The sequence below is a fragment of the Onychostoma macrolepis genome, chromosome 25 (assembly GCF_012432095.1).
Source record: "Onychostoma macrolepis isolate SWU-2019 chromosome 25, ASM1243209v1, whole genome shotgun sequence".
In the NCBI taxonomy this organism is placed as follows: Eukaryota; Metazoa; Chordata; class Actinopteri; order Cypriniformes; family Cyprinidae; genus Onychostoma; species Onychostoma macrolepis.
The window spans coordinates 23,350,813-23,367,830 of record NC_081179.1 but is presented as its reverse complement, the minus strand read 5'-3'; the positions used below and the strand labels follow the sequence as shown (position 1 = coordinate 23,367,830).

The 17,018-nt window shown below is 37.1% G+C and overlaps 1 protein-coding gene across 2 annotated transcripts in view; it reads left to right on the top strand.

The window, feature by feature from the left end:
* Window positions 1-16,778, top strand: part of wwp2 (WW domain containing E3 ubiquitin protein ligase 2) — a 48,068-nt gene extending 31,290 nt beyond the window's left edge. Inside the window, exons 11-24 of one of the 2 annotated variants that reach the window (XM_058766913.1) lie at window positions 941-995; window positions 3,114-3,195; window positions 5,071-5,199; window positions 6,823-6,901; window positions 7,005-7,076; window positions 8,140-8,228; window positions 9,893-10,052; window positions 12,054-12,187; window positions 12,267-12,407; window positions 13,694-13,814; window positions 14,021-14,125; window positions 14,229-14,325; window positions 15,629-15,701; window positions 15,793-16,778. In XM_058766913.1, coding sequence (XP_058622896.1) covers window positions 941-995; window positions 3,114-3,195; window positions 5,071-5,199; window positions 6,823-6,901; window positions 7,005-7,076; window positions 8,140-8,228; window positions 9,893-10,052; window positions 12,054-12,187; window positions 12,267-12,407; window positions 13,694-13,814; window positions 14,021-14,125; window positions 14,229-14,325; window positions 15,629-15,701; window positions 15,793-15,892 — 1,437 coding nt within the window. In that variant the 3' untranslated portion in view covers window positions 15,893-16,778. The remainder of the gene's footprint in view (window positions 1-940; window positions 996-3,113; window positions 3,196-5,070; window positions 5,200-6,822; window positions 6,902-7,004; window positions 7,077-8,139; window positions 8,229-9,892; window positions 10,053-12,053; window positions 12,188-12,266; window positions 12,408-13,693; window positions 13,815-14,020; window positions 14,126-14,228; window positions 14,326-15,628; window positions 15,702-15,792) is intronic. The other variant, XM_058766914.1, reaches the window with a different exon arrangement.
* Window positions 16,779-17,018: the final 240 nt, after the last annotated feature.

The following is a 17,018-nucleotide window of genomic DNA, read 5'->3' as shown; positions in this document are numbered from 1 at the left end:
TCATTTTGACCCATACAATGAATTGTTGGCTATTGCTGCAAATATAACTGTGCTACTTATGACTGCTTTTGTGCTCCAGGGTCACATTTGTGAAAATCCGTGCATTAAATTCCCTTTCAAAAAAGCGCATGGTTTCATGAGGTTCAACGTCAATCCTGTTACCTTTCTGAAGGTGTAGTTCTATTCCAGCATGGATTAAAATAGTTTAATTTAGCCTGTGGTTTAAAAAGTCTGCTGTTCATAACGTCATCTTTAAGAAAAAGTGCTTTTTTCAATTTGTTTTAGGAGTATAAATGCACAAACATGCCCACGGAGTATGCGTTAGACTGTTTTTCATATATAATTATGCCCATCTAAAGCACACGCACTGGGTGGATGTTTTTGGTGTACAAATAAATGAAATTTCCATGCAGCAAACACACACACACACACACACACACAAACACGTGCGCACAGAGTAAACACAGCCGTGGTGGGGGAATAAAGGTGCTTTTGTGCGGTGGGGGGCTGGGCCATCTGGAGCGCTCATGAATGTCCGCTTCAGTCCGCTCAGACATCGCGCCTCCCTGTGTACTTTCACAGCTCTGCTAGAAGAGGACGGAGGCATGGGTGGGGTCCGGATTGGGCGGATGGAGACAGGGTGGGGCTTTCTCGCAGCCAGTGAGATCATTGGAACACAGTGTGTGTGTGTGTGTGTTTTCTGCCCAAAGCAGGCATGTAGTATTTGGACGGCACTGGCTAGGCACTCCAACACCTTCGTTCTGAGAGCGCCAGGCAAGCTGTGTGATCTGCTGGCTTCAGAATCAGGGTTTATTGTAGTGCGGCTGGAGTTTGTATGGTCCTGCTGCTTTTTGGGTCGGTGGTTTATTTGAGCAGGTTTCTGCGCTGAAAAGCTTGAGAAAGCGAGTCCTAACTGTGTGTCTCTGTTTGTCTCTCACAGTCGTCTGGAGGTCCGGTGGAGAATGACCCGCTCGGGGCTCTTCCTCCAGGCTGGGGTAAGTCCTCCTTCACACTTTCTCTTCAGCTCAGGTGTCTTTTATGAGGTCTCTGTGAGCTTTAGGAGTAGAGAGCGGCCTGTAAACGTGGAGGCCAAAGTTGGCTGAAACATTCACGCTTTTATACTTTAAAATGTATAACTTCAGTACTGCATCGCCTACTGATGTATAGTAGATTTTGGTGGGTCTCTAAAATAAACGTAGCACCCGGCTGAAACCGTGTGGTCAATAGGAGTTGAATATAGGCCAAAACAGAGATGAAAATACATTTATTTTGCTCACAACGCAGCTATGCACATACATGTGGTAGTTAGGGTTAATGTACACTCAGCAGCAAAATAAACCTCAACAGGACCCAGTGAAGCAGAATCTGCCTGATCATCATCCCAATTATTTAAAAAAAATACATAAATAACCATGAAATATGGTTTGGAGCTGAAATTATTGCTTGGGGCTGTGGAGTGATACGAAAGGTGTAGGAAATTGGTTGGTCAAAAGCACAAAAGATTTTGTTTCAGTATAGGCAGGCATGTAATAATTATTATAAGTGTGTTAGCTGTTGAAAACCACACCTTAATATTTTCATTGGACGCTTAAAATTAAAACTGTTTGTGTTTCCATATAAAAACAAGAAAACAAATAAATAAGTTAAATTTGTGTTTTAAATTTTTCTTTCTGTTAAAAACAGTAAAGGTTTTCTTTGTGAGAAGTTCAGTACTTCGATATAACATTGCGAAATGGAGCTGGGAAGTCTCTGCGATGAGAGGGTTAAAAAGGGGGGGGGGGAATCAGAAGAAGAGAGTGTTGTGTGAGCAGTAATGTGAGGGCTACTGTGTGCTCCACAAACGACTCTTAATGAAAACAAGATGTTAGTCGAGGAGTGAATGAGGGGGTTCTTGCGTCTTTCTCTGTGGAAAAGCAATTGGCCAGCAGATTTTCTTTTCTTTTTCTATCTTTACATCGTCAAGGTTTCTTTCTGTCTGTTAAACCCAATTGAAAATCTGAAAAGTGAAATTGGAGAAGGTATGCCTGGTGAGATGCCCCACTGACTCGTCAGTTTTCAGTCAGCGCTGTCAGATTTGACACTCTCGTACCCATCCGCCTGTAGAGAGAGAGAAAACATTTGAAATGTTATATTTTTCAATGTGTGAAAGAGTTAGTCACCCAATCCGTCCAAATGAAGAAGAAAAAGGTGAATAACAAGTTAAATTGAGAAAAGAGCACTACAGTAAATTTGTTAAGAAGAAAACAAATAATGTAAGAATTATACAGTCAAACCAAAAATTATTCGGACACTTTGACCTGAGCATGTTTTGCTTAAATGTTTTTTCTTTAATTGCTAATGCGACCTTTTTACGCCACATTCAACCGAATTCATTACATACCTTTCTATCAACGTTATCTGACATTATCAAGATTAATTTGTTCTGACACAGTTCAACTCTGAGTTCTTGTCATATTTTATTACCATTTTCTAAATTATAGCAAATAAACTGTGATAATGAGAGAAATAATATCTGAATAAATATCTGAATAAATTTTGGTTTGACTGTATGTGTTGTAATGAGTAAATAATAACGGTTCCTTTAATGACCAGTTTAATATGAATGCTGAAAATGTGCTCTAAACTGTAGCACCCAATAACACCATTACTGTACGTTTATCAGGAAGCAACAGTGTTTACAAGTAAAGTTTAATTTATGTAATGCATATTTATTGCATAACCACTGTGTGCATGACAGCATTTTTATTTTCGTTTTGGGTTTTGACTAAAACAACTTAGGGTAAAATTTTACAATACATTTTCATTTGTTAAAATTAGTTAACTACATTTATTAAAACAAAATAACAATGAACAATATTTCTATAGCATAATTTTAGTAAATGTTAATTTTCTCTGTTTAAAGTCAAAAGTTGTATCTCTTAACAGTAGTTAATGCACTCTGAACCAACTTGAACTATGAACAACTGTATTTTTATTAACTTGATACATTAACAAAGGTTAATAAATGCTGTCAAAATCGTAAGCGTTACCCTGTTTAGCTTAAAATACATTTCTGACCGTTCTGCCTAATATGTATGCTGAAAATGTTACTAAATTTCCTTTCTTTCCCTCAGAGAAACGTCAGGACAACGGAAGAGTGTACTATGTCAATCACAACACACGAACGACGCAGTGGGAGGACCCTCGAACCCAAGGGTAATCATGTCCTCCAGTCACATGACCCATGTGGTCCATAGCAAATGATCTGCAGATTGTGTGTCGTCTTTAAGCGTCAATTTACCAATGTTGGGGAAGCTACTTTGAAAGTGCGAAGCTACGAGCTGCTCATACTTGAGCTCCAGTTGAGCTACACTTTTAAAAATATAGTTGGCAACAATACAAGTTACTAATGAAAAGGTAACTGACAACTTTAAAGCTACATGCAGTACGTGACCTAAGTCAAGCAGCGCTTTTCGTCTGGCACATATGACGTTTCTCAGACGTTTAATTTTATTTTCAACTGGCGCTGAATAATGTCATGCCATGTAATGTGCCAAAAACAGCTGCAGTGCAACTTGACAGAAAAGCGGGTGAGAGTTGGCTAAAATTGGCAGTTTTAATCTGATTGGCTGATGGGCCTGCTATCCCAGGGATGTGTGTTCACCACCCACTTGGAAACCAAGTCCTGTTTGCTGTCAAAATAAGTGCTTCTGAGGAAGTTAGAATCTAGTCACTGGATATGAGTGACTAGCATACGTCACTTGTTATCGCGTAAGAAATTAACTGCTTTACCTGTCAGTCAGAGGGCCACTTCCTGTCTAGGAGGGTGTTTTTTGCCTTGCGGTGTGTATCACACTTTTTATACCTAGTAGGGTTGTGACGGTGAGGAAATTTTCCCACCGGATAATCGACAAGTGATAACACCGGGATCACCAGGGCGAGGGAGGAGGGTAGTTCGTTAGAGTTTTCCCTCGCTTTTCTTCGCTTTTAAATAGCTTCGCATTTTACTTTCACTTTCGAATTAGTGGCAATTCGGCATCAGTTGATAGAATGGACAACAACAAAACAGTACAATGACCAACTCGCTTATATTAAACAAAACAAATAAAAATACACCATGCTATAGGCCAAATATAAAATAACTAGTGCTGTCAAACGATTAATCGTGATTAATCACGTCCAAAATAAAATATTAAAATAATAATAAAATATAAAATATTATGTATATATAAATACACACACATACAGAAAATATTTACATGTCTATATATATTTAAAAATAAATATATTTAATATATAAAAATTTTAAATAAATATACATGCGTGTGTGTATTTATATATACATAATAAAATATATATATATATATATATATATATATATATATATATATATGTAAACAAAAACTTTTATTTTGGATGCGATTAATCGCTTGACAGCACTAAAAATAACATATAACCTACACAAAGTTTAAATATGAAAAAAAAAGAGCAGAAAATCAGCAAACATGGTGGAATTAAATAAGATACGAATGTTTAAAAAAAACTTTCAAAATCACCTTAGATAAACGGCAACAGTCAACAGGTTTCAGAATAATTTTAAAATAGGCGCTTTTGCATTTCGTTTCGAAACTAAATCTTCCGCCATTGTCTTGTCTTTTTTATCTCACTCTTTTCTCACGAGATAAATTAAATCTGGCCCCTGCTGCTGATCTGTGCACGCTGCATTGAGCAGCCGCGTTCAGTTTTTAATTGTATTGTCTGTTCTCTAACTGAACGAAATGATTTTTAATTATTTATTACTATAAAAAAATCAAAACGGCGTTGGGGGACGGTGTGACTTAACACCACCAACACCGACTATCGCAGCAAGCCAAAAAAAGCTGCGTTATTTTTAAGGTAGCTGCCTGCTCAACCAAAACGAATAGCACACACTCATCCACTGAAGCTGCAAAACATTCTTTGTTTGCTCATTTTTATTTTTACATTGTTTATTTGTTCATTGCGTTTCCGATTACCCTGAAGCAGGTCATGTTATGTAGTGTTAAGCGTCCAGCAGGGTGCGCTGCTCTCACTGCCCTCCTCCGTTTGCAGGATGATCCAGGAGCCGCCCCTGCCGCCCGGCTGGGAGATGAAGTACACGGCAGAGGGGGTGCGATACTTTGTGGACCACAATTCTCGCACCACCACCTTTAAAGACCCCCGGCCAGGCTTTGAGTCAGGGTAAAGATCACACACGCTATAGCTCAGACTGCATGCTCTGATTGAATGTGAAGGCCGGAGACTGTAGATCAAGCACCTGATGGTAACAGGTTCACCGCAGCTCTCCTGTTTGTGGAAGGTTCAAACCCACTTACATGGGTTTCTCAGTATCTAGACAGCAGATGGTCGATGCAGTGTAGGTGTATGACTCATGATAAAGACTCAATTTCATATACGGTATATAAACTATACATACTCTACCAGTCATTATTCCCAGTTTGGAATAATTACAATTTTACATGTTTTTTGATCTTATGCACACCATGGCTGCATTAATTTGATCAAATATACAGTCAGTACAGTAATATTGTGAAATATTATAATTTAAAAGAACTGTATTCTATTTTAAAATATTTTACATAGCAATTTATTGCTGTGATCAAAGCTGAATTTTCAGCATCTTTACTCCAGTCTTCAGAAATCATTCTAATATGATGATTTATTGCTCAAGAACAGTTTGGGGTTAGAAAAAAAAAGGAAAGAAATTAATATTTATATTCAGCAATGATGCATTTAACATCTTATGATGTTCATAAGCATCATAAGATGCATCTTCTGAACTTTGTCAGGGTTTCCACAAAAATATTAAGCAGCAAAAAAAAAAAAAAAAAAAAGATAATACATTTACATTTACAGTGTAACGAGCAATGTACATTTACAATTATTATGAGCAAATCAGCATATTAGAAAGATTTCTGAAGGATCATGTGACACGGACAACTTTAAAATACTTTATATAAATTATATATTTTAAAATAGAAAACATTTCTTTGTGAATTGTAATAATATTTCACAATATTACTGTTTGTACTGTATTTTTGATCAAATAAATATGCAGCATTGGTGAGCAGAAGAGACTTTGTTAAAAAACATTAAATAATCCTAATTATTCCCAGTTTTTGACTGGTCGTGTATAATTTGTTTATATTTTATATCCTCTCACAGAATATTAGAGTTGTTTTTTCTTTCCTTCTTTCTCTCCGTTGTTTCTTTCATACATCTTTTTGTTGTCTTAGATGTGTCATTCCTCAGAGTTTCCCTCTTTCTAAAGTGAACCGTCTTGTGCTTGTTAACACAGCTGTTCAATCAACACAAGACACTAGCTTTTCTAATCTTTTTGTATTATATCCATTTGTTTTCTTTTTATTTATTATACAGTTAACAAAAGCAAAAAGGCCTCCAACATTAGCTTGCTCTATTCTTTTTCTATTCTAACTCTTTTATTTTTATTTATTATATAATAAAATAAAAATAAAAAACCTTTCTACGTGTACTGCGTATAGGCTAACAGACTTGTTATAGCACTTGCATATCATTGCTCTTTTGTTGATTTTGATTGCTTCATTCTCCTCATTTGGATAGAAGCGTCTGCTAAATGACTAATTGTAAATGTAAGACGACCTGTAAATTACAATGCTTTCTCTGATCTGAATCTTCACTGATGTGTCACTTTGACCTGTTTATGGAAGCGGTGACTTTATTCTGCCGCTTGTCTTCATGGCTCATGTGGATCACGTCTGAGGCGCCACACTCATGGAATAAATGACATCTGAATGTTCTCATTGTGCTCTGTTTGCTGTTTAGCTCAAGACAGGGTGGCTCTCCGGGTGCGTACGACCGCAGCTTCAGGTGGAAATATCACCAGTTCCGCTTCTTGTGTCATGTGAGTTGTTCAGATCCCTCTAGTCTTGAGCTAGTGCAACATTTTTGTCATTTAGCATGAGCAAGTTAATGCATGGCCTGCTATTTCTTCTCTCTCTACGCAGTCCAACGCGCTGCCCAGCCACGTGAAGATCTCCGTATCCCGACAGACTCTCTTTGAGGACTCGTTTCAGCAGGCGAGTATAATGACAAACCAAACTGGTCCCCAAATTATAGATGTTAACTAAGGCCAGGATGATAACTAAGTTTTCATAATCCTTCTTATTCTATGAGAACAGGGAAGTCCACACCACAACTAAAACAATAACTCCACAGAGGAACAATATCATTAGAATCACTTTCAAAGCTTTCATATGAAGCTGATGAATGATGAAACATCCATACAATGAGCAGCAATGACAAAACTGTACTGAATGTGCTTAGAATAAATGATCATTGTCCACTGGTGTGTATGCTCGTATAGTTGTAGTTAAAGTTATCTAAAATTCAGTTTTATTTTTTCCAAATGTCTTTTTTCCATTTTAATTTTTCTGGATTCTGTTTTGTTCCGTTTTATTAGTTTTTTTTTTCTAGACTCTGTTTTAATGTTTAAATGGTTATAATGGTTAAAGCATGTCTAATTAATTGAAATCATGAAATGTACACAATTTAACAGCAATTTATTAAAAGTTTAACAAAAATTAAATTAAGGCCTGATGAAATGTTAAAAAAAAAATTCTCAAATTATTACCAAATATTTTTCCATTAATTTTCTTGATTCCATTTTAATGGTTTCATTTAATAATCAAAAACATCTCTAAATAATTAATTTTATAATTATTTATTCATTCACATAGAGACAAGCAGAACATACAGGATTCATATTTTAGTATTTATTTATTTTATTTTAGTATTTTGCGACTTAATTATTCACAGACACTAGTCCATATCGTATTTTGATTTAAGTGCACTGATCTACTTTTGATGGATCCGTCCAAAATTTGAATTCCGTGACATTCCGCGTTATACAGTAAATTCCACTTTTATGACTGAATTCTGTGATTCCGTCCTTGTTTTCCACATCGCGGAAATCATAGGACCCTATTTATAGTTATCATTGTTGGTGTGAACAGGCCTTTAGGCTAATATAATTTAATTTTGACCTCCTGAGGTGGACAAGCAACATTTCTAAACAACATTTTCACATTTTCTTTTTGCTGACACACTTTATAATGAGAATGCCGTGGTGTTTCCTCTCAGATCATGAACATGAAGCCGTATGACCTCCGCCGGAGGCTCTACATCATCATGAGAGGAGAGGAGGGGCTGGATTACGGAGGAATAGCCAGGCAAGTTCAGTGTGAGCTCCTGTGGCGTCTCGCTGCTCGTCAGTGTTTCTGGTTTCGGGGCGGCTGTGGTGTAACTTTGCTCGTTGGTGTCTGGAGCTCGTAGTTGTCTTCCTGTGTCTGTGTCTGTCTCCTGCGTCCTGTCAGTGGTTTTACCCTATGGTAGGTTACGTCATGCTGTTCTACCACAGGGTAGAACCACGGACCGGATGTCTGGAGGTGTCTGCGTCGACCAAACCACCCCCACCCCCAATCATCCTTTGCCCCTAAACCTTCTGTCCAAACACCCCTGGGGTCAAAGGTCAGGGCTTGGGTTCTGTTGTACTGCTTATGATTTAATGTGTGTGTTTGTGCTGTCTTCATCTTCATCACTTTATGTTTCACCTGCACTGTTTTTTACATACAAAATCAGCTGAAACTTCACTTTTGGTGGCATTTTCTTGTCTGGGAATTTCTTTTAATTCTTATATAGTAGAAGTTGTATGTTTTTAATTTTTAATAATCATTTTGATTCAAATTTGTATTCTACAAAATGTTCCCTTGTGACCCTGGACCACAAAACCAGTCATAAGGGTAATTTTTTCTGAAATTGAGATTTTATACTTCATCTGAAATCTGAATAAATAAGCTTTCCATTGATGTGTGGTTTGCTGAGATACAACTATTTGAAAATCTGGAATCCGAGGGTGCAAAAAAATCTAAATATTGAGAAAATCGCCTTTAAAGTTGTCCAAATGAAGTTCTTAGCAATGTATATTACTAATCAAAAATAAATTTTTGATATTTACGGTAGGACATTTACGAAATACCTTCATGGAACATGACTGTTAGTAAACATCCTAATGGTTTTTGGCATAAAAGAAAAATGGATAATTTTGACCAATACAATGTATTGATGGCTATTGCTACAAATATATCTGTGCTACTTATGACTGCTTTTGTGCTCAGTGTCACATTTGTGTTGTATATTTGTTTTCATTTGGTTTTGTTAGCGTCCCTCACAAGTGGCTCACAGAATGATTGTGCCTTTCTTTACAAAACTGAAATTGGTATCCGTTTTTTGGAGTGAATAGTGAAGGAAAGGCAGCCAAAATGTGTCCAGCATGCATAGATATTAACATAACCTACTGTGTTTAAAAAGCTTCCCAGGATGCATCTCATGAAGTTGATTGACAGAATGCACCGAGTATGTAGTATGTAGAGCTGCATGTGGGTTATTTCATAGTTTTTATGAATTTACTGCTCTTCTAAAATGTGGGATATTATATTAATAATACAAATAAATGAAGAGAAAGCTAAGTTACAATGTAAATGAAATATTTCTGAATTGGTATTTCCTTAGTTGTTAACAAGTGACGTGAGTTTTCTGTTCTTTCCCATTACTCTCATTAAGTAGTTGTGTCTTTTGTAAAGAAACAGGCTTCTGTCAGGCCTCAAACGATTAAATGTTCCCTTTACTGTTGAATACTTTCATAAATCATTCCTAATTTCTACATACTGATTTGTAAGTTTTCAAAGAATTCCCCAAACTATTTTTATTTTTGCGTAAGGTGCCAACACAGTTTGTCAGTCGGTGATATGGGAATATTTAAGTGTATGTATGGTCATCTTTAGCTGGTATTGTAATGTGATGTTACTGACGTTGTGTTTTGTATTTCTGTCTGTAGGGAGTGGTTTTTCCTGCTGTCTCATGAGGTGTTGAACCCCATGTACTGTCTGTTTGAGTACGCCGGTAAAAACAACTACTGTCTGCAGATTAACCCTGCTTCTTCCATCAACCCCGACCACCTCACCTACTTCCGCTTCATCGGCCGCTTCATTGCCATGGTGAGACCACCTTAAGACTAGTAGCTTCCCTCTGCATTAAACTAAACTGTGCTCTCTCTTTCAGTCTGCATTTCTGTACATCTGTGTGTGTGGTTGGGTGTGAACCTCATGGCATGAGAATGTAATCATTGCGTTTTGATATAGTGACTGGTCTTAAGATCTGGACCGAACGCAAGCAGTTCCTCTCACGCCCTTCAAGAGTAATGCTGAATATCGTTGAGATTCTCAGTGCTGTGTGTTACATTTTTTCTCAGCCCTTGTGTTTCTCCTGTTTTGTGCAACAGACTGTGTGACTCGGGGTGCCTGTGTTTGTTTTGGAGATCATTCCCACAGCTCTGTGCTGTTACATTAAACAGTTAGCTGTCCCTTTACAACAAATATAGCGTGTGAGAGGAGTATTTAATGATTCGATTTTGAAAAATTCAATTTTGGGAATGTTTGCACATGCGTTATTTATGAATGATTGGAATTTATTAATATACACACATTTAAAATCAAAATACAAGTGTTTGTGAATCCAGAGGAGAGTTTTCCATTTCATGTGACAATCACACTAAATATAACTCATATACTTATAAACGTTCCATGATTTTGAGATTATGATCGGATGATAATATACCACACTGTTAAATTACAGACGTGTTTAGCATCACAGTTCAGATACACTCAGAAGCAAGATACACGTCCTGTTCCAGTCAGAAAACATTCTTTTTGTTGATTTGTTCAGTCTCTTTAGTATTATCTAACACAGATCGCTCAAAATAATGAAGCATTTCTAAGACAATGTTATGGTTTCGTTATTGAAGGGTAAACTGTTATTGCAGCCATTTGTGCTTTCATGACAAACATTTATTTATGGTGACCTTTAAAATGGGTTCCAACAATACCCTAATGACTCTTGAAATTGGGCTTGATACAATTCAAACACATTTAAAGAGACATGAATGCTCATAATAGCCAACAGTTCACCCTCAAGTCATACTGTATTTTGAGCCCTGAAAACAGATTCATCCTGTAAAGCTGGAGCGCATGTGTCATCTTGCATGCTGCAATAAAAAAAAAAAAACAGGATTGGTCCTAAATTAAACAGGATTGGATGAAAATCAGCTGTTAATTATCCATGACTGATCAATTGATGAATACCTAGCTGATGCATGGATTTGTTCTTGAAATTAATTTTAAAGTAGAAATATGCAATGGTCTCAATTAATGTGAGCTTATAAAAGCTGCATTCATAATTCTAAAATAATAAGCAAAATCCTTTTTAAATTAGATTTAGATTCCATTGTACCATTGTAGGACATGTCGAATTCCCAGGAGTATGTAATTAAATCAAAATTAACAGTTCTATTTTTTTCATTAAATGTTACAATTACAATTATTGATCCATGCACATCATCTCTATCTATATATATATATATATATATATATATATATAAATTTTAACACTAAGATTTTTAATGTTTTTTTCAAGAAGTCTCTTCTGCTCACCAAGCCTGCATTTATGTGATCCAAAGTACAGCAAAAACAGTAAAATTTTGAAATATTTTTACTATTTAAAAAAAACAGTTTCCTGTTTGAATATATTTTAAAATGTAATTTATTCCTGTGATTTCAAAGCTGAATTTTTAGCATATTTATGTAGCTTCTTAAGTGCAGTACCAAATGAAAATAAATATGATCTTTAAATAAAATAAGAAAAATGTACACATCATCATCATCATCATCATCATCCTGTTCAACAGACGTTCCAGTTCATTTCAAACATGCAATTTTCATGATCCGTATTATTTAAAATTATTAACATATTCTGCAAGGGGGATATTCTGTAATCTTATGTGTGTGTATATATAGAAAAGACTGGGCAAAAGGTTGTCTAATAACCAAACAAGTCTCAATCCTTCTTCTCCAGCATCCTGTCATATATCATAATAGGGAGGAAAAGACTAGAACTACTATTATTTGTTTTATGACCTTTGACCTGTGATTGGCTCTCTGCAGGCACTGTATCATGGGAAGTTCATTGACACGGGCTTCACTCTGCCCTTCTACAAGCGCATGCTTAACAAGAAACCCACCCTGAAAGACCTGGAATCCATCGACCCTGAGTTTTACAACTCCATCATGTGGGTCAAGTGAGTATCGAGACTGCAGACTGCACTCGCTGACGTCAATCAAAACAAACACGACATTGATGCTGATGTGCGTTCACAGAGAGAATGATCTGGAAGAGTGCGGCGTGGAGCTGTACTTCGCTCAGGACATGGAGATTTTGGGCAAGGTGACGACACACCAGCTGAAGAACGATGGAGAAAATGAACTGGTCACGCAGGACAACAAGGAGGAGTACATTAGGTACAGATGCCACATGTTTAGATGATACCAGTATTACTAGCCAGTTAATCAGACACCTTTTATCCAGTGAGGTGTTTATGTTAGAATACTTATCTAATTCCAGTTTAATATGCAACTCCAGTATAGGAGTAGTCTGTTTGGGAACCTGTTTGAAAACAGTCATTATTTTTGCAACTCGGTCTGGTGCTGCTAGTGACGCAGAAATTCCACACGTTTAACCACCTTTATTCAATTTTTCAATTCTGAACCTTTTTTGTGTCATTTAAAGGAGTCATGAACTGCCTCTGTTTTTTTTATTTTGTACTGTTCTCTGAGGTCCCCTTATAATGTTATCAAGATTTTTGCATCAAAAAACATAATTTTAGAAGTAATAAGCTATTTTCTGTCCTGTTTTTAAAATAGTTTGAATAGTCGTGGAGGATTGTAGACTCTGAAGTGAAATGCCCACTGCTGTGATTGGCCAATAGTTGTGTATGTTTGACAGCGTACATCCTTCACAGATGTCAAAAATGCATAACTCAATACATATCAAGCAATAGTGATCACATAATGAAAACAGTTACTTGCACTTGTGTTGCGTCATTACTGTCGGATCCAATATAGTCGCACAGCATCACCTTTTAGTTTCATTCTTTCTGAAAATCCTGCATCGTATTGTTCCTTGTTTGTAAACTAATCTGTGGTAAAATGAAGTGAACCAAGGACCGAGTTCATCGCGTCTGGATCTTCATTTAGAATAAAGTTCATTCACTCTTTCCTAACGATGGGATCAGGCGTAGAATCGGTGGGTGGGGCTAAACAGGCAGAGATGTAGAATCGGTGGGTGGGGCTAAACAGGCAGAGATGTAGAATCAGTGGGCGGTGCTAGAATCGGTGTAGAATCAGTGGGCGGGGCTAAACAGGCAGAGATGTAGAATCAGTGGCCGGTGCTAGAATCGGTGGGAGGGGCTAGACAGGCAGCGACGTAGAATCATGGGCGGGGCTAAACAGACAGTTATGTAGAGGCAGGCGTTGATCATCATCTTCTGTGGAGGCGGTGCTTGTGCACACTATTATATCATAGAGTTGTACAGTCCACAAGCTGTTGTTTTGGCAGACTGCCTTCAATATAAGCTGTTTTTAGACTAACGAGAAAGTTTTGAGTTCTGAAACTTACAGGATGTTTTTATAGTACAATGACCTCTTATATGTGAAAAGATCAAGGGAATTTTGGTTTCTCAGTTCATGACCCCTTTAAAATGGATTCTTCCTTTAACACAGTGATTTTAAACTCGTTTTTCCTGCAGTCTGCTCACTGATTGGCGCTTCACACGCGGGGTGGAGGAGCAAACGAAAGCCTTCCTGGATGGGTTCAATGAAGTTGTGCCTCTGGAGTGGTTGCGTTATTTTGATGAGAAAGAGCTGGAGGTGGGTGTTTTAGTATTTTTAGCAAGGACTTGACATAAAGTGTCATTAAAAAACCCTTGTCTATATAGAGACACAAATGTTGAGGAAACGGATGTGAATAACTCAGGTTTTGGGCAGTGTGGTTAAGTTTGGACTTGTTTTAGGCGTACTGATAAAATCTTTATCAGGTTGTGAGGTTGATGGTGTGTGATTGTTTCTTGCTCCAGCTCATGTTGTGTGGGATGCAAGAAATCGATCTGAACGACTGGCAGAAGAACACCATCTATCGGCATTATACCAAAAACAGCAAGCAGATCCACTGGTTCTGGCAGGTAATTCACACCTTCAGTCTCGGGTGTTTTTATGCACTCACAGCTACTGCTCCTGTCTCTCTCTTTTTAATATATACTATATATTTCATTATGTGTCACACAGGTGGTGAAGGAAATGGACAATGAAAAGAGAATTCGCCTCCTGCAGTTCGTCACAGGAACTTGTCGTCTGCCAGTTGGAGGCTTTGCAGAACTGATAGGTAAATAGTTGTATACAGTACAGAGTTATAATATCAGTTATAATGTACCACAGACACAACAGATCCATGTGTCATACAGTACAGTATGAAATCACTGCTGTCAGATGGCTTTATATTTTATATATTCTTATATTTATATTAGGGCTGTCAAAATTAACACTTTAATAACGCGTTAACGCAAATTCATTTTAACGGCATTACTTTTATTAACGCAGCGCGTATTTTCTGTTTGACCCGTGGCCTAACCCGTAGTTGGAGAAATGGAGATGCACATTGTGTCCTACTTGGCGACTTTTTTTTTCCTCCTTCAAAAAAGCATCTAGCGACAAATCTTTAGGGTTGGCCCAAACCTTATTTAGTTTCTGAGACTCGCCGGTTCTGCGAGGTCTTGCTGTCCCAGCGCGCACACACCTCTATCTCTGTGTCTGCTCTGTTCAGCAAGTGGCGGAGAGGAGCAGCGCTTTCAATTAAAATAGATATTATGATGCTTCTCTAATTTTACATGCAAGTATATCCCTACAGCTGTTGTCTATATCTTATGTGTATTTAATTTCATCAGACTACGGCTCGAATTTTGTGCAAATTAACATCTTGGAAGGGAGAGCTGGTTATGTAGTCTTAATGGGTCGTGTTTCAGTCACTATTTCATATTCATTCCATTGTCTGACAACAGAAACAGTAAAATATACTAATGAAAACAGTTTTATTGAGAATTTAGCTGCGTCAAAATACAGTATGTGGGCACAGAGAGGCAAACAAATGTAATAATAAATAATAAATGTACATTTTGCATGTTCAGAAGAAGTGAGCTGCCCTCTATAAAATATTAGTACTTTAAAAATTAGCGTGTTAACGCAGGCAATACATTTCTTCAGTTTACGCGTTAAAATTATTTAACGCAGGGGCGGGGCCTAGGGTTGGCCACCCCACTCATAACTGCTAATTCTGTCTCTTTTTTCTTGACAAGAAGTTTTACTTTTATTGCCACTGTCCAAGCCTTAAACTTTTAAAAAAGTAATTTTGATTAAGAGTATGTGAAAAGATGGTCAAACTAAATATCATATGAGCTAAATACAATATGGTTTGTAGTAAATGATAAACTTAAAGACAAAAAAAAATTTTTTTTTTGATCACTTTGTTTTTCTTACAGTAACTTCTAACACTAAATTTGTGTCAAGTCTTCCCACCATGCAGCTTTGATCTCTTCACATGTGACCCGAGTTCTGTCCTCACTGTATACATTCAGTGTTTAGAGATTGTAAATCGTTTTAATAGTTCCTCTTTTGATGATCTTGTTGTTTAGGAAGTAACGGGCCACAAAAGTTCTGCATAGACAAAGTGGGGAAGGAAACCTGGCTGCCTAGAAGTCACACCTGGTGAGACTCTGAATCCCAAAGACAGTACAAAATAACTCTTTTTACACAAGTGTGTTTGTGCTTATTCGTCCCTCCTGCTTTACAATTTCAGCTTTAATCGTCTGGATCTGCCACCCTACAAGAACATGGAGCAGCTCCGAGAAAAACTTCTGTTCGCTATCGAGGAAACCGAGGGATTCGGACAAGAGTGACGAGACTGATTATATCTCGGCACAGAAGGGACAGGACCAGCAAAATAATTCATTTCTTTTGAATAGGCCATTAATGTGGACTGAATGAACAGACTGTTGATTAGACTAGCAGCAGATTTACAATTCAAACACTAGTTCACCTAAAAATAAAAACTCACCTCATTTATTCACCCCACGTCATTCCAAACCGATGTGCTGTTATTTTTCTGTGCAACACAAAAAGGAAGAGTTTCGAAAAGAGATGCATAAAGATTCATCACACTTCAACGTTTGTGTTCCACTGAATGAATAACAGCATGCTGGTATGTAATGACACAAGGATGAGCAAACAACTGCTTCATTTTTGGGTTAACTCTAGAGCCGAGACACCGATGGACCAGCAGCAGATAAATGATTTGTTTGAATGTAATATTTCATTTGGTAAATTCAGGGGATGATGATTTCACCTTACATTTCTATGCAGAGAAAGCAATGCAAATTATGACACAGTTCACAGTATAACCATATTTGTAAATCAAGTCAAAATGAATTCCCTGAATTGCCTAAATCAAAATGTAATCACTCCTGATTTTCCAGTGTGAGGGGAAATTCTCAAACTCCCTGCTTATAATGCAGCATCCAATACAGAAATATTACTACTACTAATAAAATAAACCGCAGCGAATCTTCAGTTGCAGATGTCATGGGCCGCGGCGCTGGGGCTCGTGTGTCGTATCAGTGTGTGTATATGGACTAGAAGACCACTGAGAGGAGAGAGAAAATAATTGTTTTAAAGAGACTGAGCAGACGTGATTTCATTATTTTGGGACATGCCATGCAACACTGTATATAGCTGAAATAAACATAGTCTGTGGATGATTTTAAATATTAAAAAAAAGCTTTAAAATCTTGTGTTCAGTTTGTTTGGTATTTATATGTACTTTTGTTTTTGTACTTCTGTCACTACTACCATCTGAACAAGCAACTATTGATTTTTTTACAAGTTTATTTTTAAGTTTATTGTTAATTCTAATGGAAATGATATGGGAGCACATGATACCAAATTTGGTGCATTTACGTAAGTTGTGATTTCCATAATTACTAAAGGACAATCTACTCTTATGCTCTTACATCTTTAGATTTGGAA